General features: G+C 42.1%; 1 protein-coding gene across 28 annotated transcripts in view; it reads left to right on the top strand.

The window, feature by feature from the left end:
• NRXN3 (neurexin 3) overlaps positions 1-25,729 on the top strand; it is a 1,499,321-nt gene that overhangs the window by 1,340,167 nt on the left and 133,425 nt on the right. For 15 of the 28 annotated variants that reach the window (XR_003999960.1, XM_030559017.1, XM_030559003.1 and 12 more), the window contains 2 exons: positions 3,471-3,560; positions 10,591-10,898. Coding sequence is in view for 26 of the 28 variants with exons in the window: in XM_030559017.1 (XP_030414877.1) it covers positions 3,471-3,560; positions 10,591-10,898 (398 nt within the window). In the remaining 2 variants the exon portion in view is untranslated. Of the gene's footprint in view, positions 1-3,470; positions 3,561-8,935; positions 8,996-10,590; positions 10,899-25,729 lie in introns of all 28 variants that reach the window. The other 13 variants (XR_003999959.1, XM_030559000.1, XM_030558999.1 and 10 more) reach the window with 1 other exon arrangement.

Here is a 25,729-nt window from a genome sequence, read left to right as displayed (position 1 = left end):
AAAGATGTGGTGGGGAATAGTTATGCCCTTTCTGGTTTTCAGGAAGGTCTAGTATTGAATCATAGAAGCAGTTTCATCCAGTTTACCCTTTATAATTTTGTCACCCTTTCCCATTTCCTCCACACCTGAGTTTTGCCAACCTCTCTTCCTGGAACAGTTTCCCACCTTGATGAGGATATTTGGAGCACAAGATGATTCAAGTGGGAGAGCGTAAAATCAAATTTCGTAGCAGTGTAGAGTCTTCCAGCACTGGCTTGACCTAATTGTCTTAGCCTAACGTGCCCTGCATTAGAGAGATTTCATGTAACTTGTAATTTTTCTTCCTTTTTTTCAGTCACTCCCTGCAAAACAGAAATATACATTATTGTTGGGGCAAAAGGAAAGAGGTCCTGGGCACCTGTAACTACCACTGGGCCAAATCCTTAGATCCGTACTCCTTATTCTGGGAAAACGCCCATTGTCTTTATTGGAAAGTTTCCTGAGTAAAAACTGAGTCAGCTCTGACTTAAGTCAATGGGAGTTTTCCCTAATAAGGAGTCAGTAAAATGTAAGGATCTCAGAATTGATGTAGCCATATGAGAGTTGCAATTGCTTTGCACCCCTCAGATTCTGGCAAATTAATATCTGGTCAAATCATACAATTTTAACTTCAACTCCTATTGACATTCTAAATTCTTATTGCCTCTATAGCATAGATATAGTATCAGGCTCTCAGTACACTCTCTCGGTCCTTTCTCAGAGAAAACTTTCTGGCAGCAGCAAACCAAATTTCCCTTAAGGAAGACAAACATAATTACTAACAGAGCAAATTCTGTAGGGGAGAAAGGAATAGTGCATTGATGAAAGGCCTGATAAAGAACCAAAATGCCTTACTAGTTGATCATAAGAAATGTTACACCAAGAAATGAATTGTGTCCATAGTGTATTGTGTCTACATCCATCTTTGCTGCTATTCTTTCAAGGACAGCAAGACCATTTTCCCCCAGTTCACCACAGGGGTCCATACTTTACCATCCTTGACTTAGTATGAGTTGCCTCATCAGCATGAGGACTTTCAGAAGAGGAGTTTATCTGTTAGAACAAGAAATTGAAGAAACACTTGGCTTCCATGATTGACAAAGAAGCATTAAGACCATGACCTCAGACTGTATTAATCAGCAGATGCTTATTAATGTAAAGACATAAAACTCTTATTCTGCTGCTGAATATTTTCTGTCTAGTTTAGTTTCTTATACATATATTCTCAGCACTTCCTCAAGTCATTTCCCAGTCCCAGTATTGAATGTGGCTTAAGATGTCAGTTCATGAAGATATGCTCGTAAAAGTAAAGAACTGACTTTTGAACTCTTTATTGGTGTTGATATGGTTTAGGCGTGCAGGGAATATGCATACAGATAACTGACGGTCTCTGCAGTCATTCTGAGGCACTATGGTACATTCCTAATGTGATATGAAGCAAGATTGATAGAGTACATTTCCAATATTTTATTTTACCTTTCCAGTTTAGTCAAAGAAGCCAATCACAGTTGGCAGGCACCTGAGACTAGGATAGAGGAGCATATACAGCAAAGAGCTCTGTGTGTCAGCCCACTACTTAACTGGATGTTTCTTCCATAGAGAAATATTCATAGCAGTCTTGTGAAAGGACACTTGCCCACAATGGACTTCCTTCAGGGAAGAAGAGAAATGGCTGACTTTCCAGGGTCATTGTAGGGAATTAACTCAGTTATCTTCCCATAACAGATTTTTTCATGCCCAACTGGCTGTGAGTCTGTCCTTTGCTCCAACCTAGCAACCAGACTTTTGCATGTTAAGTATTCTGACCAGAGGTGTTAACCAAATCCAAGTTGTTTTCTGCTTTACCTCTGAATTTAAGGAAATGCAGCTAATTTTTTTTAATAAATCTCTTTTACTGTTACTGCTACACTATATCAAACATGAATTTTTGTCAGATTAAGTCCTGTTAATGTCTATCACAGTAGCTCCCCCTCTCCCAGAGAGTAGTTGGTGAAAACCACTTCTACCTGATTTTATCCTGCAGAGGGAAGCTAGATCATTACTCAGTTAGGATTTCCAAGCTGCACATGTCCGGGAAGGAATATGGAGCATGTGTGATTTAACAGTCACTGCTTCCTTTATGGTGGCATCTGCTGTTAAGTGGGTGGGGCATCTTGCCAGCTGTTAGTCACACATTTTTCAATGTCCTGTTTTTATATTGCCATACCAGAGTCTAGCATCTGATTTGAAATAAACAAATACATATGAAGTCATTTTAATTGATTCCTTCTTTATCTTATATGACAGATGGGTATGTGGCATTTAGAAACAAACACACCCCAAGGCATGAGGGTGGTTACTGATTCCTGGCCTTAGGTGTCTTTAAAACAAGCAAGCAATAGCACTACAGTTTACAATGGTGTTAATTCAGTGAGATGAGCTCTGATCCCAGCTTGCTATCATATTTTTTTAATGAAGGTCTTTTGCTTTGTATGTGCATTTCAGCCCTAAACAAAAGTGTGAGAGACTGATCTTGAACCAGTTGACTCCATTTATTTGATCAAATTGTCTTAACATAAATAAAACAGTAAATCAAAAATAAAGGCAGTCACAGTTTGTCTGTGGTTGGAGAAGAAGAAGAAGAAATAATGAGCAAAACTCTGATTGCTCCCCTGTGTTGGAGATTGGGCTCAGCCATGAGGTTCTGGGAGTTCAGATCCAAAGTTTAGTTTAAGCCTATCTTATTATTTATATTGTACTTTATGACCCTAACCCTAAAATACACCACATTGGACCATCTTGTTGCAAAACTCCCATTGACTTCAATGGGTGCAGGCCCAAGCCTTGGGTAAGTAGGCAGAAGCCTTTATGGAGGTTTGGTTGCCATGTCCTTCCCTTTCCTGTTTTCCCTCCCATGTTTCCTGTCTCCGACATCCTATAGCCCTCTTAGTTTGTTTCCGCTGTGTCCTTTTGACATCTCTTGCCTCAAATCTGTCCTTTTCTCTCTTTCCATATATATTCCACTCCTTCCCCACATATATCACCCTCCCCCCCACCCATCCACCTTCTCCCCTACCAACTTGAACAGCGTCCAGAACATCACCTGAGGCTACATGCCTGTGCAATTGACATCTTGTACCACATATATTGCCATCAGTGTTACACTCTGACCATAACATTTTTCAAAATTTTCAGCTTACATCACCAAGTTGCCCAGTGTCTCACATTGCAAATTGAATATTTGTGGTGAGATCTTTTTCTTAAGATTTAAACACTTGGATCCTTCCAGAATTCCAGGCAATGAGTGAATAGCTTTTCTCCACCTCATTAAAGAAAATAAAGCTCTCTTTCTATATATATACATTTATTTATATTAAATAAATTCATAAAAACAAAAAAAAATCTAGGATGTTTTTTAATGATTTCATTGACTTTTCAGATTGTTTTTTTAAGCTGTGTTTTAAACTTTAAAGGCAACACTGATAATGAACGGTTCCAAATGGTAAAACAGAAAATCCCCTTCAAATATAACCGGCCCGTAGAAGAGTGGCTGCAAGAAAAAGGTAACAGTCGTTAAAAGTTTCATTTTAAACCCATTTGATTCTAAACCCTCATTTTTAAAGCCTGCAAATAAATGTTTCTTAAATGATAATCGCCTGCTGCATAAATGACTGTTTTAATTTTCATTATAATTTGTGTCAGCATCCACCTGCCATATGTTGATAAATCATGCTATAATACATTGCTATTAAAATGAAGTTAAAGGGACAGAATTCTAAGCTTGCTATCAAAAGTAACGACAAACAAACAAGCAAAAATTCAGGAACCACTTAAAACAAAACAAAATGCAACAACATGTATTATGGCAATTTAACCACTGCATGATCTTCCTGTTTTAATTTGTTTTTAAACTACATCTATATTTTTATTATCAAAGTTTTCTTAAAAGTTTTTTCAAACCCAGTTGTTAAACCGCGTCGTTGAAGATTTTTCTTTCATTAGTGTGGCTAGCAGTTACAGCTGCATGTCTCCTAATTGTTTTAACTTAATTAACAATTTTAAAAAATGTTGTAGGGAAAACATTTTTTTAACATTTTTATTTAAACTAAAATAAAGGAGACAGAGACAGATTATTCTGTCTTTTTATATTAAACTTGAAGGGTTTTAAAGTGCAGTTTTAACATTTTTCTTATTTGATTTTAGTAATTTATGGGACAAATTCTTCTCTAACTTACACCCAAAGCAGCCCTATAGATTTCCATGTATGGGCATACGCCCCAGTTCATCAAAGCACATAAGCACATGCTTGACTCCCCTTGACTTCAGAGATTTAAGCATGTGTTTAAGGGATTTGCTGAAATGGGGTCTAAAACAGCGTAGGTTCTATACCAGTAATTTGTGGAGGGGTGGAAATTATTTCATGCACTTAAGACCTATTTCAAAGCCTGTTAAAGCCAATGGAATTAGTCACATTGACTTCATTGGGCTTTGGATCAGGCCCTTGATGATATATTGGAGATTAAGACACAATCATATCTCCTCCCTGCAGCCTAAAAGTGATGCTAAGAATAACTTATGACAGTTGCAATGCCCTGAAGTTTAGGAAAAGCAGAACAAATCTTCTCTGGTTTCCTTTAAAGAAATTCCTGCTAATAAAAGGGGGTGATGGTTGGACTCAAGTCTAGCATTTTCTGTGTTGATTCAGACTACAGATCTTACCAAAATACTCCAAAGAAGAAAAGCAATATAATGTAAGATGGATAAATACCCTTTACATTGTATTTTGCACTTCCTTATCTCAGGGGTTTAGCAAATTGCTCTCAGCAGCCTGAATTGTGTTGGGGACGAGAGGAGCTTTGCTAACTGCAATTAAAATATTGTCATGCGAAGGGTCTAATCCTGCAAAGTGCTGTGCCCATTCAGCTCCCATTGACTTCATGAGAGCTGACAGCATTCCCCACCACACAGGATTGGAGCCCTACCTGTGCAATGTGTGACTAGAGTAAAAATATTTGTAGAGCAATATTAACCCATTAAGAGCAGTGGAAGAGGTCAATTAAGGTGGCTAGGTCTCTTAGCCAGTGGGGGTTTACAGAACATTTCATTTGAGCCAACTAACAAAGAGAGAATGAGATAGTAATGTTGAGAAAATGCTCATTGAGTCTCAACGGGTTGCCCTGTTAATTTGCATAAGCTGATTAAAAAAATTAAAGTTTGACATTAAAAAGTGGATAATTTTGTTTCAGTAATTTCAAATTGATAAAGTCCCTTTAACACTAAAGACAACGATTGCCACACTTTTGTTAAAACAGATGCATGTCTGACTCCGTGATGCAGTTCATGTGCTTGAGAAACCTGTCCTTGTTTTGTTTACTTAATCTTTGGTTTTTCTTTGAGTCCTTTATTTTATGCCCTTGCTTCTCCAAGTCTGAGCTTTTAAGCATGCCAAGGCATTTTCATTTGTAAACCATCCCGAAGTTTTGACCTGGGGTTTGCTAGTCTGTGGATGACGATGCTTTGTTAAAAGACAATCACAAAAGGGCAGTGGGGTCTAAGCTAGTTGGTCTCAGAGCACCCAGGCAAACTCCAAGCATGGGGCATGTTTGTGCTAGAAGGATATAGAATGTTTTTGTTAACATAAAAGAAAATTGAGTCTTGGCAATTGGTGTGATATAAAGACATTGTGCACTGCAACAGTGTGACTATGATAGAATATAGTTTTGTTCCACCATACCAAGATGGATGTATCCTTTTAAATAACATGGTTACCACTTAGTGGAAAGATTTAATAAGTAACCATTCACCCATCCACTTGTCCATTCACTTACCCGCTCAGTCATCCACCCGGTCATCTATCCACCTCCTAATGTATCAAGAAAGCCGTTTGTCAGATTCCCTTGTAAAGATGAGTGAAAGGGTAAATAGCTATCAAAATACAGCATGATAAATTGATGGATGGATAGACTGATCAAAGAAACAGCATACAGAATAGCTCTCTGCAAGGTGTGAATTCTTGGCATGAATAAGGTAAGATTAAACAATCTTCAATTAGCATGAATTTCTAAAAATTGCCATAGATATAGCGCTGATTTGATTGCACTGTCACTTTATTCAGAATGATCATATAGTTCATTCTTGGAGAAACAATATAATAGAGAACCTTTTTGAATGTTCATCTACTAGAAGAGTTAAAGCTACTGTCCAGTGTCACCAATGCAGGGAGAAAAGTATTCATGTCTACACTGTTTTTTAATTTTTAGTTTTATAAACTGGATTTTAAAAATCTAATAAAAAGCACCCTATCTTGCAAACTTTATTCACATAAGTAGACATAGTAACACCTGAATACAGCTGACTTCATTGGGATTACTCATGTGAGTAAGGAATAGAGAATTGGGCTTAATCTTCTCACTGCATATATTGATAACAAGACCAGAGTTGGTCAACAGAATGCATTTGAGCCTGATAGCGTTCAAGGGTTTGGCCAGGTAAGGAAGAGAAGTAGCCACAAGCACTACAACAAAAGGACTGATCCTGCAAATCCTTGCTCACAAAAATAATTCTTACTTATATGAGTAATCTCATTGAGTTGAATGGTCCTACTTCCATGAGCAGTTCCTGCTCATGTGAATTAGGCTTTTTAACAATGCCCCCAAACTCTGACTTAGCGTTGTGAAACAGATACTGTCATCTAAGATTTCACTGACACTGAAAGGGGGGAATTCTTCATCGAATTTTTTTGGTGAGCATAGAAATCAAAATAAGAGTGAACAAATAATTCAGAGACACAAAACTTTGAGTTGTGCAAAGTTTTACGCAACAATTTGAAAACCTTAACATATGTCTGTCACCCCTATTAATAAGAAAAGCCTAATAAGTAGAGAGCTAGGTGGAAAATAAGGATCCAAGTCTGCAACCCTTACTCACATTGAGTTGTACTTATTCAGGTGAGTCACGCCTTTGGAGTCAAAAGGACAATTTGTGAGAGTTAGTTCTACTCAGTGTGAATAAGGATTGCAGAATCAAGCCATAGATAAACTAGAAGAAAGGATGTCTGATGTGGCTCTGGAATTCTGCATATTTCTTCTTTTGGACGTTTTTCTTTCATTTCATCCACTTGCGTTCTTTATGCTCATTCAAGTACAGACACCTCACACCAGAATTGTGAGTTAGGAATGACTCTTCATAGATAAACCCAACAAGTGATTGTCCTTTTAGCAAGCATAGCTTTAGTACCAGTGCTGTGTTCAGTAGTAGCTGCATGCATTTTCAGCTCTTGGACTAGAAGAGCTCATAATTCAAAAGGAAAACACAATAAAGTTCATATTTTACTGGCATGGGGCCACTCCCATGTGGTAGGTATATTAGAGGGCAGAGAGAACTGAGAAGTGGTGAAGAAGGTAGAATATGTGTCAACATTAGTGTGGTGACTCGTTGTCTCTGACAAGAAAATGGAGCTATCCTGGACAGTTGTAAGGATGTTATGGGCATGGGTTAAAGTAAAAGGAGAGCATCAGGGAGTCCAGCTACCTTCCTCTACTAAAAGCATAGAGAGAACACTCCACTTCTCTTCATCTTCCTGGCTCAGGGAGCTCAGCTACCTCTCATCACTTGTGGTGACAGCAAGGACTCACCACGCATGGGAATCTGAAATGGGAACAGCAGGAAGAGCTGGGGACTGGCTGAGGAAATTGCTGGGTCTTCCACCACTGAGGGGAGAAACAGCAACACCTGATAAGAGAAGTGATGTTCCCTATCTACCTCTACTGCATCCAGATCTGCCTCCTCACCAGCCCCCTTACCTTCCCTCCAGGTTGATAGAGGAAAAAGGAGACCCTGGTTCCCTGTTGCACATATAAAGAGGTTAGAAATGGAAACAACTGGTGCCTCATCAACTCTCCCTCCATTACAGGAGGACAATATCTCAAGCGTAGCAAAATGGCCCTGTCATCTCTTATCCCTCCAGGCACTCCCCCTGAGGGAAAAGGTAACGGGAAGAATGTGCTGCTTAATTTATAATGAAACAGATGCTGGGGCTCAAGCAATTTTTGTACTTTCATAACTGATGCGGCAAACCCTGAGGAGTTGGGGCTATGAACTGCCAAAGCTAGAGGTGCTGAAGCTCAGTCCTGTCACAAATTAAGCACTGGTGACACCAGATGGAAGTGAGTGAGGAGGGAGGAAAGGGCAGCATGGGAGGAAACATAATGGGAAATTGAGAGAGTATGGGAGAGCAGAGAGGAGATGCAGAGCAGAGTGATAGATGGAACAAAATAATCACAGGAAAACTGAAACACTAATAGAATGAGTGGAGTGACATAAAATAAGGAAGAAAAGAAAACTCAAGGGACACAGTAAGTCAGAAGAATATAAACTGTTGTACAGTATCTTTGATGCCAAAAATGTGCATTATTGTTTACACTAGATCTCAGGGGAGTGTTTGAAAACAAAGAGGGGGCTTGAGAGGCTGTATTTTGACAGATGCTCACAGGAACCCAGTATGCTTTGAGATAGGAGAGGGGATAAGCTACTTTGAGTTTACATGGTGGGGGGCCTGTGGTTTTGGTGCATGTTTGTTGAGATTTTAATGGAACATAACTTGCTTCTGGTAAGTTAAAATCTCCTGAAATGCAGGAAAATGCATCAGATATTTCAACATTTTCTAGGGAAAAGATGCAATGCTCCCTCCATTTTTATTTTTTGATTTTACATCAGTACAGATCCTCCATCCTGGTCAAGTCTAAATGTTGATATTTATAGGTATGGGGGTGGGGAGCACTAGGGATGTGCACCCCGCCCTCACAACTCCATACATTACACATACACATACACTTTTGCTTGGCTGGCTAGCGCCCTCCTTGGGGACAGGAACTCCTTTCAGATACATTTCTTCTCTTGTCCCCATTCTCTTCCCCATGGTCCATCCCGTCACCATAAGATGATGCAACACCGCATCACCACTTGACTTCAAGACCCGTCACGACGACCACCAAAATTGGTGAGCTCCCCCTCCTATTTTGATCTACTTTAAGCACTGGCTTTGAGGGAATGAACAGTGGGTTATAGGCTATGCTCTACTACATTCTGCACTTATCAGGTTGGACTAGAGAAAAAAGTGATGAGTGAGAGAGGGAAGAGGGAAGGGATGGAGACGTGTGCACATATTGTAAGAAAGGGGTGGTGGAGGGAAAACATAATTAAATAGTCCAGTAATAATTGCTTTGACTCTGCTTTGATTACTCTCCTGAGCTCTGGCCAGTCTGGTTCCCTGTTAATTCAGCAGATTCCATTGGCATGCCCCAAAGCCTCACACAGAGAGTGAGATAACAAACATTTCATTTGCACTGGTCAGAACAATCATGGCTTCAATTTAATCAACACAGTGCAGCATGGAGAAGTGGGCCATATGTATGAATCAATTTTGTCTGGATGTCACTTGAATGGTCTGTGGGATTAGGAGAATTGGCAGCTGTTTCTGGGATCCATTCTGAATAGGTACATTCCTTCTGCAAGCATGATATGAAATCCATACCTGACATACCTTGTGTGACCTTGGGCAAATCACTTAGTCTATCTAGGCCTCAACTTCACCATCTATAAAAATGGGATTAGCACTGAGCTACCTCACAGGGCGTTGTGAGAATTAGTCACCTTAATTACTATATTGTTAACTGTTCAAAGAACTTTGCTCTTTCATAGTACCAGAAATGTCTGTGTTTGGTGTTTCCAACTTTTAGATTCCTGATCCTTTCTGATAACTATATTCCAGACCCAGCCTCTTGCATTCAGCTATTCTAAATTCCCCATGCAGTCCAAAGACGAGCTTCTCTTAGAGCATCTCTGTATCTTACCCTTTCCTGTCTGTTCACAGATGCTCTTTCCCACTGACCATTCAGAGATCAAAGATATATATGCAGGGCCGGCTTTATGCCTATTCCACCAATTCCCCAGAATCAGGCCCTGCGCTCAAGAGGGCCCCACGCCTAAAGGGGCCTCACTCCAGGGGTCTTTGGTGGCATTTCGGCGGTGGGGGGTCCGCTTCGGGGGTCTTCGGCAGTGGGGGGCCTTCAATGCCACAGAAGCCCCGGAGCGGATCCCCCGCCACCAAAATGCCGCTGAAGCCCTGGCCCGCCACCGAGTATTCCAGTCGGGCCCCGCAGATCATAAATCCGGCCCTGTATATATGTGTATATACATTGGGCTAAGCCTAGAGAGATTTTATCATCTGGGTTGGTTTTCAGTCTCCAAAAGCTACTAGAGGAGACTAACAGATTAAAACGTTGCTTGTAACAAAAGATGGGCCAACGTCTCCAAGTTTGGATCCAGATATATGGTTGGGTCCAAACTTCCCCAGAATTTAGTTGCACGTGTGGAGGTGAGAGTGAGAGGTTCTAGAGCCAGTGTTCAGGCCCACCTCTACTATTAATGAGTCTGAAACAGAAATTTGCAGCACTGCATTTCCACCCAACAACCTCCACCACCGCCACTGGGGAACCTGCTCTTATCTTCAGTCCACTCTGGCCAGGACTCAGTGTATGGTTAAGAATGGGGGGGGAAATGTCTGGCAATAATTTATTCACCCCCCTTCACTAGGACGACAGTTAACGATCTTCAACACCCAGGCGCAAATAGCCATTGGAGGGAAGGACAGAGGGCGTCCCTTCCAAGGCCAGCTCTCCGGTCTCTATTACAATGGCTTGAAAGTGCTGAACATGGCAGCAGAGAACAACCCCAATATTAAAATCAACGGAAGTGTCCGGCTGGTTGGAGAAGTCCCATCCATCCTCGGAACAACACCCACAACCTCCATGCCACCAGAAATGTCTACCACAGTCATGGAAACCACCACAACCATGGCCACCACAACTACCCGAAAAAACCGCTCACCACCCAGCATCCAGGTGAGCCATTTGATCTCCTCCATTTGGTTTGATTTTTTTTTTATACTTCATTGTTTAGTTAACCTGGTAGTTAAGTCCTTGGGACCAGATTCTGCACTGAGTTACAGGCCATATAAGTCTGTTGACTTTCATGAGGTTGTACAAGGTAAAAACCAACATGGAATTGGATTCCTTTCCGCTCTGGTGAAATAGCAGAAACTTCTGAATTAATACTGGGTATGTATGTAATAGTGGGCCCAAATTCTACTTTCAGATTGGTGCAACTTTATTTATATCAGCGATGCTGCACCAGTGTAGATTAGAATATGATTTGGGGCATGTTATCTCCAAGTTGATGTGGGGGGTTGAAATTACACTTAAAGTAATTTCAACAGCCTAATGGGATGTGGGTAGATTATTTTTTATTATTGTTGCCATAGGTATTGCTGCAGTCGTGAAGTTCTTAATGTGGAAAGAAGCAAATGAGTATAGCATTCAGAGTGAGCCATTCATGCTAATCTTACAGCCTTCTAGTGGATAATATGAAAGGGGCACTGTCAGATCAGTTTCCTCCAAAATTTACGTGTTGTAAAAACAAGCTTTGCCAAACTCTGTGGCCAGCAGAACCCTACATTTGAGTTTAAAAAAATCCACTGGAAACAGTTTTTTTGTTCAGATTTAACTGTCCTGATGTAGTGTTTGTAACCCAAAATACTGGAGCAGTTTTGTTCTTCTGTCAGAGCCTGAGCGTGGAGTGGATTAGAAACTGATCAACAGTCTCGTATGCTCATGGTCTACACTGAGTAAAGGGGAAAAATTTAAACAACCAACACTGATGTTGAAAAGTGAATTAGATTTTTATTAATTCTTTCAGTAACCTATGGTGATGTTAATAACACAGGTAAGGGGATTTGACTCTATAATATATATGGGGCCAGACCCATAGCAGATGAAAATCAACATATTTCCATTCACTTCAGCTGTGCAACACCAATTTACACTAGCTAAGAATCTGGCCCATGATTTTAACTAAAGTGTTCCATTAGCAGTAGGGGTGGGGGAGGTGTGTTATTGTCCAAATAGATAATATCCTACATTGATTACATCTGCTTCTTTGCGACAACTTTCCTTGGGCATTAATGTTGTTGGGTTTTGGGAAATGCAAGTTTAATGAAATCCAGGGCTGTCAGAAATGGTGATATAAGATCCCCTGCTTGCTCTAACTGATTCAGAAGGTTTAATCAATGGCTGGTTCTTCTTTTTTCTATATTTTCATTCTCTTAATTTTTCATCTAATCTTGGTCATGTATGATGAGAAAACATGAAAATCCCCTATTTAGCTATGCTGGAGGTACTATCTTTGCAGAGGCATTTACTCCTATTCAGCTGAAAGTGATTAAACCCAAGCTAAGGCTTAACACTGTACTGGCCCCCTTGGCATTCTAGAAATCCTGGCAGGAGCAGGTTGGTGGATTAATTGAGTTATTAGCCTCAAACACTGGTGCATGAAATATAAAGTCTCAACTACACGAGGGGAAATTATCCCAAGTCTAGCTGATGTTTGTTGTAAATTGTGAAGGAATTAGGACTCTCTCTTCTCTGTGTCTAGCTCTAATTTTAAAGGAAGGCTTTGTAGGATTTTATGTCCAAGAGAGTAACATCTATGAGCCAAATGCAGTGCTCAGTTACTGTGCTCCAGTGGAGACCTGCCATAATTTGTGGACCTCAGTGGAATTATACAGATTTACATCAGCATAACTGAGAGCAGAATTGGACTTTATGTGAGCTGAGCAAAGCTGGAAATGATCCTACCCCACTTGAAGGAGAAATATCTCAGAAAGATGCCTGCCTAATATACACCGCAGTTCACTAGGCCAGTTGAGACCACTGTGTGCTGAGAAGGCATCAAGGAGATTTAATAAAGTGTAGAAGTGCCTCTAAAAAGATGGTTAGAGCAGTGATTTCCTGGATACACGCGTACCACAACGAATGGCCTCATCTCTGCTGATATTAAAGCAATAACTCTTGACACTTCACTCAGCCCATTGAAAGGAAGATAAAAGTCAATATGTACTTCCATTACATTCAGGAGCAGGCCAGTTTATTGCTATCATGGCACAAGATGGCTTTCCTTTTCCCCACTTTGGGCAGAGTTGTTTGGTTCTGTCAGCTTAAGTTATGTTGTTTGTGTGGTGAAGGTGGGGAGAAATTGTCCTTTTCTACTTGGGCTGCATCTCCAGCTGTAGTTTTCAGCCTTGTGGTAATTATGACTCACAATAGTCATCATTAGTGCTGTGAAATTTGGCAGCACCACTAACAACCATAGAGATTAAGAGATGGAAAAGATCTAATAAAGCAAATTCATTCTTCAACTAGGATAAGATAGAGCCACCTGAGAGAACACATTAGTACTCAGTTACTACATTGATGAGCCTATCATAAAAACTAAGATAGCTACAAAGTTGCTTCACTTGCTGTTAGGTATGAGGCTTCTGTCCTGATTGTAGTATTCATTTTCTTATTTAAGTAATTGGAAAACCTTCATTTCACATTCAGAGGGGTAGCCGTGTTAGTCTGGATCTGTAAAGCAGCAAAGAGTCCTGTAGCACCTTATAGACTAACAGACGTATTGGAGCATGAGCTTTCGTGGGTGAATACCCACTTAGTCGGTTGCACCCGATTCTCAATCTGTAAAGGGCCAGGCATGGGATACAATGTGGGATCACTAGCCAACATGAGGGACATGAGAAAATCATGTTACTGGAAGCATCAAGTGTGAAAGAGTTCTTTAGCATCAGTGATGTCTATAACTTCACCTTTATGATTAAGCATTTCTGATGTCAATAATTTATGTCAGTGGACGTGAGATGAGTGTGGTATAGAGGACGGTGCAGGTCTGTAGTGAGGAACAGTTGAGATGTGTGCTCAGAATCCATTGGCAAGTCTATACTTAATGCTACTAAGAAATGGCAATGACCCTTGTCTGTTACTATGGAGCCTTGAAGGAAGATGCATTTCGTCTCTCAGAATTGAGCTTTCCTGCTAATTGAAAACCAAAGCTGGGGAAAGCAGTTTTGTTTCTTTCTTTGTTTCAAAGCAGTTAATACAGTATTTTTGCATCCAGATAACTAAGCTGTGTCTGGCAACCCTAAGTACAAATGCTATTTTGACCTTTTCACACACAGGTTTTGCACTGCATTCAAGCACAGGTCTGTTCAGAAGTGACGTGTGTTGTATTAAATTACACTTGCAGACTGCAGGGCCCTGACACACCAGGCCCTCCTATATTAATAATACCCTCTCTGGGAGCTCCGGTTCCCCACGCTACCACAAAGGGCAGAGAGGCAAGCAGCTGTCTCTTGCTTAAGGTGAGTTGCTTGGAGTGCAGGCTATTTTTATGAGTGTGTCATGACATTGTCTCATGTCAGGAGGCACATTATTTCTAGCAGGTATGTTCTTAATTAGAAGTCTTATTTCTATTGTTGAAGTCTTTGAACCCTACCAGCCTCCCTACCTCATTTAGGAAAGGGCTGGAGTTTAAGTGAAAGAACTCTGTGGTTTGTAGATTTGAGAGATTTCTATTCTGTCTGAAAATGTGCTTAGCTAGAGGTGGCCTTCATTTTCCTGGCTTTTGCTGCCAATCTGGCTACTATAAACTGATAGTTACCAGCTTAGGGCTTATTGAGTGAGTTGCCCCTTCAAACAGCATTGGAGAAGACCTTCACTATGCAACCTTGGTCTGTGTGTTCCATCCAGGACAGGTCTAGAATCACTACTGAGACCAGCCCTCAAGTCCTTACTCAAGCAAAAGTCCTTTTGAAGTCAAGTACTGGGTAAGGATCTCAGGACTGGACCCCACAGAACACTTATCCAGGGCCAATAACACAGTGTGTTTAGTGACCATTTAGATCTAAGTATAAGGAGAAAAATGGTATCACCTGGATTGGTCTGTCTCAACCCGCCTCAGGTGTAGTTCCATGGATACAGAGAGTAAGAAAAAACTGTGTATGTGAGTAAAGATTACATCATTCGCAATAGGGAGGAAGTATTGCCTCGTGATTAAGGCATAGTGCAAGGAATCAAGAGGTCTGTGCTCTGCTGCAGACATACCGTGTGACTGGCAAGTCTCTGTGTCTCGGTTTCCCTGTTTGTAAAATGAGGATAATTAGACTCTCCTGCCTCGCAGGAGTAGCTGGGAGGGTAAATTAATTAACTGTTTGTGTGAGCTTTCAGGAATGGTGCTGAGTGCCAGAAAATCCCAACAAATAACATAAAATACTGGAAGGTGCTTGTAGAAAGTTCTATATAAACAATGCAAAGCAGGGGGAGGAAAACTGTCCATTATTCATGTCAAGAGTCCATCTGCACTGGCTCAGCAAAGGGCCTCTCAGCTCACAGTGTTTTACTCTAACCACTAGTCTACACAGCCTCGTAGGAAAATATTCTTTAGGTTCATTGTTCCTTTAATCTTGATTAACGTCCTTCCATAACGTGTGGCTCTGGGGTTGAATCTTGCCTCATACAGCTCGCAAAGGAGAAAAGCGCAGAAGATTTGTCAGTCTAATTAGACTTTAACTGTCAGCCAAGAAAAATACATTTGTCTCCTTCTTGCTTTAGCACAGGTACTACTTTCTTTTGCCCTCTTAGATAATAATTTTGGGGAAGGAAAATTGGCCTCTAATTTCCTCTTCGCTTGTTATGAGTCTCCAGTGATATTTTCATTCTGAGACTCCACAGTTCTAATGAATAAAGAGCTTGGTGGGTCTGCACTTTAAAGACTGACTTCACTGGCCTATTTGTACTGCTCAAAATTAGGCAGCTTGTTTTTTCCCCTGCTTTCCTTCTCTTTCCTCAACTTTTTTTTTCAATGCAAAGAGACTAAAGCTGCCAAAACTTGTCCTTTTTCAGTGATGGAATCTTCCCTTTCTCTCCTATGCCCTCCTGGAGTAAAGGGATAGAGCTATTGCATGGCTGCTTTGCAGCCCACCAAACCTTGTTTACTCACTCTAGCTCAGAGGTGGGCAAACTACGACCCTGAGCTCCTGTCCCTGGAGACTTGCCCCCACCCCCTCCCCTGCTGCTCCCCCTCCCCTGCAGCCTCAGCTCGCTGTGCCACCAGTGCAATGCTCTGGACAGCGGGGCTGTGAGCTCCTGGGGCAGCGCAGCTGCAGACCCCAGTCTGACCCAGTGCTCTGTGATGTGTGATGTGTGGTGTGTGGCTGGCTCCAGCCGGGCGGCGCAGCTTTAGCATCACCAGCCACCGGTGCTCCAGGCAGTGTGGTAAGGGGGCAGGGAGCACGGGGGGGTTGGATAGAGGGCAGAGGAGTTCAGGGTCATGGTTAGGGGATGGGGGTGTGATTAGGGGTTGGGGTGGTCAGAAGATGGGGAATGGGGGGCAGTCAGGAAGAAGAGGGAGTATTGGATGCGGGGGGCAAGGGGCAGTCAGGGGCAGGGGTTCTGGAAGCTATTGGGGACAGGGACGGGGGGTGGATGGGGCAGGAGTCCTGGGGGGCTGTCAGGGAACGGGGGGGTTGGATGAGGCAGGAGTCTGGGGGGGCCGTCGGGGGCGAGAAGCAAGGGGGGTCGGATAGGGGGTGGGGCTGGGTCACTCCTGGCTGTTTGGGGAGGCACAGGCTCCCCTAACCAGCCCTCCATACGATTTCTGAAACCCAGTGTGGCCCTCGGGCCAAAAAGTTTGCCCACCCCTGCTCTAGCTGATAACTGCTCCAAGTAGGCCCAATGCTGAGGGTTTTGGGCAGAGAAGGAAGGCAGCATTTGGAAGCAGATGACCCAGGAAGTTTCCATGCAAACCACTTTTCTGTGTGGATTGACAAGCGATTAATATAATAATACCAAATGATAGCCAAATACCTCTTACACGAATAGCTTCATCCACCACTGACTGACACCAACTCTGGGATGGAACGTGGCAGCTACTAACAGTGAACAGCAATGCTACACAATAATGCTTAGGACAGAAAATGAATAAAAACACTTCCCAGTTTAGACTGAGTAGTGAATTGAGAGAGGTAGAATATAATTTTCCATGTTATGTCCAGAACATTCAGATTAACATTCCTGAAGTGCCATCAGATTTTTTTTTCAAGAAGTCAGGATCTAATTCTGACATCTGATCTAAAAGATGGTATGTTCAGGAATGCAGTACTTATTATGGCATGGTGACATATGGGTGAATACTCAAACAAATTGCTGCTTGTTGAACCATTACTAGGTTAAACTTGGAGGTCCACCATCCAAGTACTGACCAGACCTGATCCTAGAGAAACTGAATCCAGGCTCTGTTTGTACGAGGAGCTATAGCACTAACGCTGAAATGGGTTGCATATGGTAACCATCTTTATCTATTTGTCTTCTTATCTACCTTCCTATGTAAAGCTTGTTACTGAACACCTACTGGAATGATCAATGTCTGATATGAGTGGAGTCCACGGAGTATCGTGATTCCAGTGGAATTACTGAGTGAATGGTCAGAGCATAGCATGGATCCCACACATTGCTATGGAATGGTTCTCAGTAAATAGCTCACAGTCTTTGGATAGCGTGCATGCACGTAGCAGCAGTAAAAGGTGCAAGTGCTGACTCCCTTCACTCACTTAGCATCTGTGAGCTTTGTTGGAATCTATATTTTCTTGAGAACTTTGTCGATCAAATATCGAGTCAAGGGCCTGAGCACTTCCAGCTACAGGGGCCAGACACAAATGTCTCCAGCTCACATAAAGTGGCAGATCTGAGCAATCATTGGGACTGGCAGTAGCGCTTGAGCTTTACTTTGGCCACTAAAATCTGTTCTCAGTGAAACCCCTGGAATGTGTAATTGAGGACACAATTTGGCACGGTGCATGAAGACATGAACTATCTACATTTTTCATTTTTTTTAATGTTTTTTCACTGGGAATTTTTTCAGTTTTGGGCCACAATTTTTTGAAAAAAAATCAACATTTTCAGTGGAAACCTCTTCCCGCCACTTCCTCCATTTTCCGACCAGTTCTAATGAACAGATACTTTGGGTAGATGCAATAGATCTGCTGTCAAAAGATAAATCTGTAGATACCGTAGATACGCAGGGTCAGATTACCCAAGAAACATCCTAAATTACAGTCAGTGTGCACCCTTATGTGGGCACGAATTCCTATATTTGTGCACTGAAAGGCATCTGGTATTTGCACTTGCAGACAGGAGTGCTTGTAAACCATGTCGGTGCAACTTGGGAGACAACTTTCAAAAATTGGCTTTCATGTAAATAGATATTAAAGCTAGATATTGTAAAAAGGCACAGATTTCATTACTGGCCATGCTAAATGAATAGAAATAAAGCTTTGTTTTTCCAAGACAGTTGTACAATGACAGGATACAACAAAAGACAATGCAGAGTAAATGTGTGCCTAGAAATAAATAAAGTAGAATTGATGATTACAACTCAGATATAGTCAGAGGATTGGCTCACATTTTTCTTAAAGCACGTATGCTCTGGTATTTATACATCACAGGGAAATGGCTGGGAGCTGCAGACATATAGGGCAGATATTTCCATTTTGTTTTGTTACAAGACTGTCTGAGAGGTGGGACTGTGTCTCTTACTATTCCTGGCTCACGTTGGGACAATAGCATGGAAATTAGAAACACATCCAAGCTGTTATGACAGCCCCACTTTCTGAAACCATTTAATTAATGCCTTGGGGTTTCTTTAGAGAAATGGTGCGGTTAGTTAACACAAACATAAAGGTTCCCCTCAGTTTCTTTTTCATCTGTGAGATGAGATGTCACTGAGTTGTGAGCCACCGCTGCCACAATAAGCTCTTGTTGCCGCTAGTGATCGGTGAAAGTGGCTTGATGAGACCTGACTGATGTACAGACCTGTTTACAGCCAACCCTTTCTCTTGCCATTAGCATATTCTACAAGTAGGTGGGATGCTTACATAGGGGATCATAAATGATTTGTATCCCCCTCCTCACAAAATATGTATTTATTTTGGCACATTTCCATGGAAAAGTAGAGCCTAAAGGGTCAGGCCACAGATTTCAACCATCCATGTATTCTGCAGGATGTGAATGTTTCCCTTCAGTGCTCAGATCACTTTTTTGGAGCAAGTGAAATGCATCTTCTCTCAGTCTGGTCAGGCAGGTGTTCACCTTTAAAGTAATTGGCAAGGGGTGATCTTCCATCTGTGTCAGTGCTGCCTGCAGTGCCCAACACTGGTTCTAAAGGGTGCTGTATGGCAAGTATTGCTGTCTTTCAGATGTGAATAGAATTCTGTGAAGAAGTTGCTTTGAAGAGGGACAGAGTGCTTTGTAGGCAAAGCAAGGGCCACCTCCAGACATGCTGGCAGCATAGGTGAAATCATGAAGTGGAGGGTAGAAGAAGGCAAAGATGGGAGTACTCATATTATTGAGCAGAGTACAGGGAACAAGAGGGGAGAACGAGTGGTGGGATGCAGTAAAGGATGAGACCCCAAAGGGCCTTGTATCTGCAAATGGGGGGCTGAATTTCATGTGGTAAGAGAGGAAGAGTGACTAGAAAGCCTGAGAGATGAGGGGTGACATGGTCGGGCATGGTAGGAGGAAGGTGCTTTTAGCAGCTGTGTTTTGGAGAGACTGCAGGTGGGGGAGCTTTCTTATCTGCACTGTTTTGCAACCCTTCTACTCCAAGTCTTATGCCCAGCCCCCTGCTTTGGAAGAGGTATAGCTGAGGGACCAGGACACTCAGACCTGGGCAAGAGCTCCTGCCACTATGCTCCATTTTCACTGACCAGAAGAGAAACACTTTTATCCAATCTGGCCCAGACTCATCAGAATACAAGACCTGTTTTCAGTGGGGAGGGCTGAGACCCCACAGCTCCTTCTGCTTCAGCTATGACTGAGTCAGGCTAGCTTGTGCTGACAGACATCTCCCCTAGGGTCATCCAAGCCCATGTGGGATCCCCAAACAGCTCAGTTCCAGTACAACCAGCAAACCTTATTACAGAGGGGATGACATCCATGAGGCTTCTGGCAACCAGTCCTAGCAGGGAGGAAAAAAACCCTGGTGCTATCTGTCTCTCCCTTCCCACATACGTGAGACCTCCTACCCCTAAGGCAGATTGAGAACATATATAAATAAATACAAACTGAGTAAGATTTAACTTGTCATAATATTTATCCCCCTTTCTGAAAGGTGACCTCCTAGGAGAGCAGAAGGACAGGAGTGATTTTAATCTGCAGTAACTGCTGTCTCCCCCCTCCCACCCAAACATGTGCATACGCACATCATAATGCACAAGGAAATTCTGATTGGTCTTTATCTCCCAGCTGCTGCCCTAATGATTAATGCTGCTATCTCTGGGCGACTGTCGGATGAGGGGAGACAGGGAGGGAGTAAGGAGCAGGAAATATATATTTCTGAGACTCTTTATTGTTATCAGCATTATTATTATTATTCCTTTAATATATATTTTCCTCCAGTTGGAAGCGCTTAATCTATTGGATGAGCAGGGGTGTTGACAGGTGAGAGTGGATTCGATGGCAAGAAGATTGATGGGACAGTCAAGGGCAAAGATGAAAAGCAGCAATGTTGCAGAAGGCGAGCTGCCATGGCTCAGGTTTTTGGAGGTTTAGCAAGAGAAGCTTTGTGGTCTACTGAACTGAATATGGGTTTCTGAGCCAAGAACTGCTGAATTTTAATCCCAGCTCATTCTCTGTAGGACCATGGGCAAGTCATTGCCCCGCTTTGTATCTTGGTATCCCTGTCTGTAAAACAGGGATTGTGTCACTGACCTGACTCACAGCAAGGTTTTAGGTGTTATTTTGTACAGTGCTTTGAAAATACCACTACATTTTTAGCTGAACACTGCATTCTCCTTCACTTCCTGCCCTATTCTTGTGAATTCACTGTGAGCCCTCCAGCTACTGCTGTCTGTAGTATCTGGCTTTGATCCTACAGGCCATGTGTGTCTTGGCAAATGTGAATGGAGGCTATATGTGGATACAAGTCAGAGAAGCATTAGGCATGTCCTCTGCTTTGAATGGGAGTGAGTCTCAACCCCTTTGGGTCTCTATTTTCAAGAGATCAGGCTTAAAGATGGGTGGGATATGGCCAGAGAATGGGCATGTGTGAGACGACTTAAAATACATGTGATTCTCACCATGTTTATGAGGTGCTTAGCCGCCTGCCTTCCCCTTAGACTTCACAGATGACTTGTAACCCTTCTGCCAGGTGGTTTCGGCAGCAACAAGGGTCAGGTTCAATATCTAGGGGTTTCTCTTAACAATACAAAAGAGAACTGGCTCAAGCGCCCACCCAGAAATCTGGAAGAACTGAACACCACCCTGGACACCTCTAAGGGGATGTCTATACTACAGTGTAAGCCTAGAGTTAGTGGGATTTGAGTCAGCTGACCTGTGTTAGGGTACCCTGGCCTTGAGCACCTACATTGTGTTTTAACTCGGGGTAAGATTTTTCTAACCTGTGCTCAAACCTAGGGTTCTGGTGTCCACACTGCAGTGTGCACACCCGAGTCAAAGTAACCGTATCCTAGAGTCCCTAGCCTACCTCTCTCCCACCCCAAGATGTGGCTGCCCTCTCCCTATCCTTTGGTGACATATAGGAAACTTGAGTGAAGGGAATTCAGAGAGTAAGTGAACTATAGTGGCTTCTGGGCAGTTCAGATGATGTGCCCTGCTCGAGCCACATAAATCCTTAAGGGTGCCCACTTTTAACAAAAATTAAAAAAAAAATGTCTGCTGTGAAAGGTAGCTGCTAAGAAATATCCTGTGCCTTTTAACGGCATCTAAGAACGATGCCAGCCCCCAATACTGATGTAACTGCTTGTTATGCCCTCTAAGATGAGAGGAAGTGTCTTTATCTCCAGTTGCATGCATGCTGTGAGAGGCCAATGGGGCGGTGGGAGAAGAAAAATCTGAATAGGGATAAATAAAAGGGATCACACAGCCAGAAGCTGACTTGATTGCCTGGACTCAGGAGACATTGTAGTAACAGGAATGAGTGACTGTGTAGTAATTCCTGTTGCTTGCAAAGGAGTGGCCAAGTCTTTATCCAGAAGTAAGCATGGTTATTACGCATTAACTATGCAATTAAATATATGATGATTCATGTACGGGATCCACTAGCATGACCAGTGTCTTTAGATCAGGTTTTCAGTGCCCTTTCACTCAGTTGGTGGGGCTTAGCAGGCCTTGCTGGTAGGGATTTATTTCCTGAAGCCTGTTCTTGCAGTGATGGATTCCAGGCATCAAAGGCTGCCAGGAGGATTAGGAAGATAATTCAGAGTTTTTGTCAGGGAGCAAGGGGGGGCAATATCATCTCCTTCCATAAGCAACTCACAGATGAAATAGACTAGAGGATGTAAATAACAGTTTACAACATCCAGGATCATTTTAAAGGCAGAGGGAAGTAATGGCACAGACCAGCTGTCTCTTTGCCTCTGTCAAGCTTGGTCGCTTTGAATTTACTGAGCACTTTTCTCCCATTCAAACCGCATTTAAACACTGCAGTAGCTGAAGGTCATTTTTTTTAAAACTGAGTTTTCCATCTCCTCTGGTTGTAAACTGTTTTTATCCAGCTTTGCTGTTCTTTTCAGATTTGAGAGAGACATCTTCTGTGGTGGCGATGAAAGATGACTATGGTTAAACAGTGTCTTATTTCATGTCTTCCAAAGGGGCATTACTGAGAAGTCAGGGGGAGTGATTACAATTATACAAAGCAACAGTGAAGCTGCACCTGCAAAACTGAACTTACTGCATCTGTTGGTTGCACCCCACACTGTAGCATCTCCAAGCTCTCCAGCTTGGGAACCCTTGCCTCTGTTAGGGTGGGCAAATTCAGACAGAAGTCCATGGAAGAGACAGGGAATTGTTAATACACAACACTTTCATATTCTGCCTGGAAACCAGACACTGAGCTGTAAGACCTGAGAACCCGCTGGTCCAGCAAACCTTTGCTCACATCAGTAGATTTTACTTGCTGACTAATCCCATTGATTTCAATAAAGTTCAGATAGGAATCCAGATCTAAACTCCTATTGCATTCAACATGTCTTGGCCTCAACCCATCCCCTAACTTCAGCCCCATTTCAGGGTAGGGCTAATGTTCTTTATGATTGAACGTGAGCAAGATTAAAGGAAAGGACTAGATGCATATATAGCTGATTGAAAAATGGAGAAAATTGCACAAAAACATTCAAGCTTGTTTCCATTTTGCAGGGTTCAAAGTGGACCCATCTCCTGTTTTGTGAATTTTTCAATGATATTTTTACCAACATTTTTATGAAATCTTTTCTGAATTTTTCACTGACTAAAAACTCAGGTTTGAAGGAGAAAACATAGTTTTTGATAACCAAAAAAAAATTGGTATGGATTATAATTCCAATTCTGATAACAATATAATTGAAAATTACACGAAAATGGAATATTTCAATAACCTTGACTTTTTTTTGCAATTTTTAAAAGACCATTTTTGGATCAAAAAACTTGGTCAGCAAAAGTTTGACCATTTTGACCATGTTCTAAAAAACATTGATGTATGTGCAACAATAAAAATAATTGGAAAGGAGATCATGGTTGTGTGAGTAGTGAGCAATAAGATCACTGTTCGCAAATCATATATTTGGAGAGATTCTGAACAAAATGAACGTAGACTCTGCCTCCTAGTATACTTACCTACCGACACATACACTTGCTGGGCAGTGAAACTATGTTTTACTGATTGCCATTTGCAATGATCGTTCATCTCTCTAGTTTAAATCTCTCTAGATGCCATTTCCTCCGTGTGCTGATGTGTTTGCCTCGCTTACATTGAGCAGTGGGGTTTTGGCTTCTGAGGATCAGACAAGGAATTCCTTTGCTGTCGTTGACGGAGGGAAACAATTATCATTTTGAATGGCACTAAGCTGCTGGTAGAGAATGTTACAGCTTGTGGGAGTACCAATTAGAGCCAATTAGAACTTGATTGACCTGCCTTAACCAAACAGCCTAGCAGAACTGAATCTCTCGGTGCAAGATGCAAAGTCTGCTTTCTATCTTGCGTCTGACTTGGGGAAGCTCATAGTTCTGTTGATCCTTTCAACATAATACCCAGAAGGGGCAGGAGGCTGCCCAAACTGATCCATTTAACAGAATCCCAGCGGGCAGTGCTGTGACTTGCTCCTGTAACATGGGAAATGGGGCTGCCCTATTTTTTTGCCCATTAATTGGATGGAGTTTATTTAGTTTCCTCATCTTGTTGAACAGTAGCCACAAATCCACCACCTATGTAAAGAAACTGATGTCTCCATGGACCCTAAATTATGATGGGTTTGGTCATTGGCTGTGCTGTAGCTGGTCTTGGATAATGCAAGACTGCAGTCTCCGAGAGATCACTCTGGCACATTTCAGAGGACTATATATGCATAACAATAGTAATCATTAATAGTGGATATTAATTACTTTCACCCCCAAAGTTTCCAAATCTATTTATAAACATAAAAACTATGTACAAGGATCATTTTGTTCATCACTGAAATTAAGTCACCTTCAGGGCAGAACATGGTGGCTGTTGAACATTGTCCAGCAGCATCACCAGTGGTTTAGGTCAGGAAGTGAAGAAATTTACTATAATGAGTTGAAGCACAAGAAAAAGTTGGGAGAGGGAGAATGTAGTTAACCAAAGTGGAACTTCACCAGGACACCAAGACTAATCTCTTCCCTCATAAGGCAAAAACTATTGTGGACTCTTTAATGATTACAATAGGCAGGGCCTCAGGTTTCTGTCCCTTTTCAAACATGACCCTTTCTGAAGCACAGCAGCATTAAGTCCAAACAGGTGCCCTAATCTATATTTCATCATCATACTCTGCAGAAGTGTGCTTTACTAACTGTTCACAGTTTTTGTCTGTGGTGATAGTGTTACACCGTGTAGTTTATTTCCCGGACAATGAGAAACTAACTAAGCTTTCAGTAGGAGACAGCACCTGCTTCCATAAGACGTCCTTTTCCCAGGTATGTTCACCTATTAGTTTATTTCCAGTACTGCTGCTCCCTCTGTGACAGCTCCTCTGCTTTGAAGTCCTATTTGAACTGGCAAAGGGTTTTCATTAGCCATTGAATCGTTTCATTAAAACATTTCTAGGCTTTGACTCTTCAGCGACAAAGCCTGGGGTTTGACCCTTGTACCATTATCCCGTGGGAGAGATTTGTTCACCGTTCTTCCCTTACCAGGCTGAAAACCCACTAATCCGAAATGGAGACATTTTTAATAAAGTGGGCCCTAATTATCTCACTGGCCAGGAGCACAGAGTTTATTGTTAAGCTATACCTAGAGCCCCACACCTCTGTGCTCCTCAGACTGATGTTCAACCCCTCAGTGCGATGTTCCAAGCTGCTGGACAAAGATGAGCTCAGATGTGCTTTTCAGTTTTTACTGGTTATCTTTATCTACAGACCTTAAAAACAAATCAAAGAAAAACTATTCATGTCAAGCGCCGGATTCTTTTTTCTTTTAAATTAAAAAAGGCTCTCTGCGCTGTGGTGTACTTGTGAATGACCTCTGCTGTGCTGTCTGAAGCTGCTCTGCCATTAATGTTTATGACTTGCCTTCAGTGGCAACTGTCTCCCCAAAAGAAGTCACATGAACGCTGTTAGACCGCCAGATCGCTGCTTCACCCTTCGTCTGTCTCAGCTTTCATAATTTTTCCTTTATAACCATTTCCTCTCCTATCATTCTCCATCCTACGGTCCCTCTCCCTCTCCTCTGTTATCTTCCCCTTCATGTCTCCTTCCTGCTCTCTTCCATGCCTTCCACCTTTGTCTATTGTAGTCTCAGTCTGATATAAAACATTGTCCACAGATATAAGATACTGAAA

This window comes from Gopherus evgoodei, chromosome 4 (genome assembly GCF_007399415.2).
Source record: "Gopherus evgoodei ecotype Sinaloan lineage chromosome 4, rGopEvg1_v1.p, whole genome shotgun sequence".
NCBI classification, from domain to species: Eukaryota; Metazoa; Chordata; order Testudines; family Testudinidae; genus Gopherus; species Gopherus evgoodei.
The sequence above is the reverse complement of the archived record's forward strand: the minus strand, read 5'-3'. Positions and strand labels throughout refer to the sequence as shown.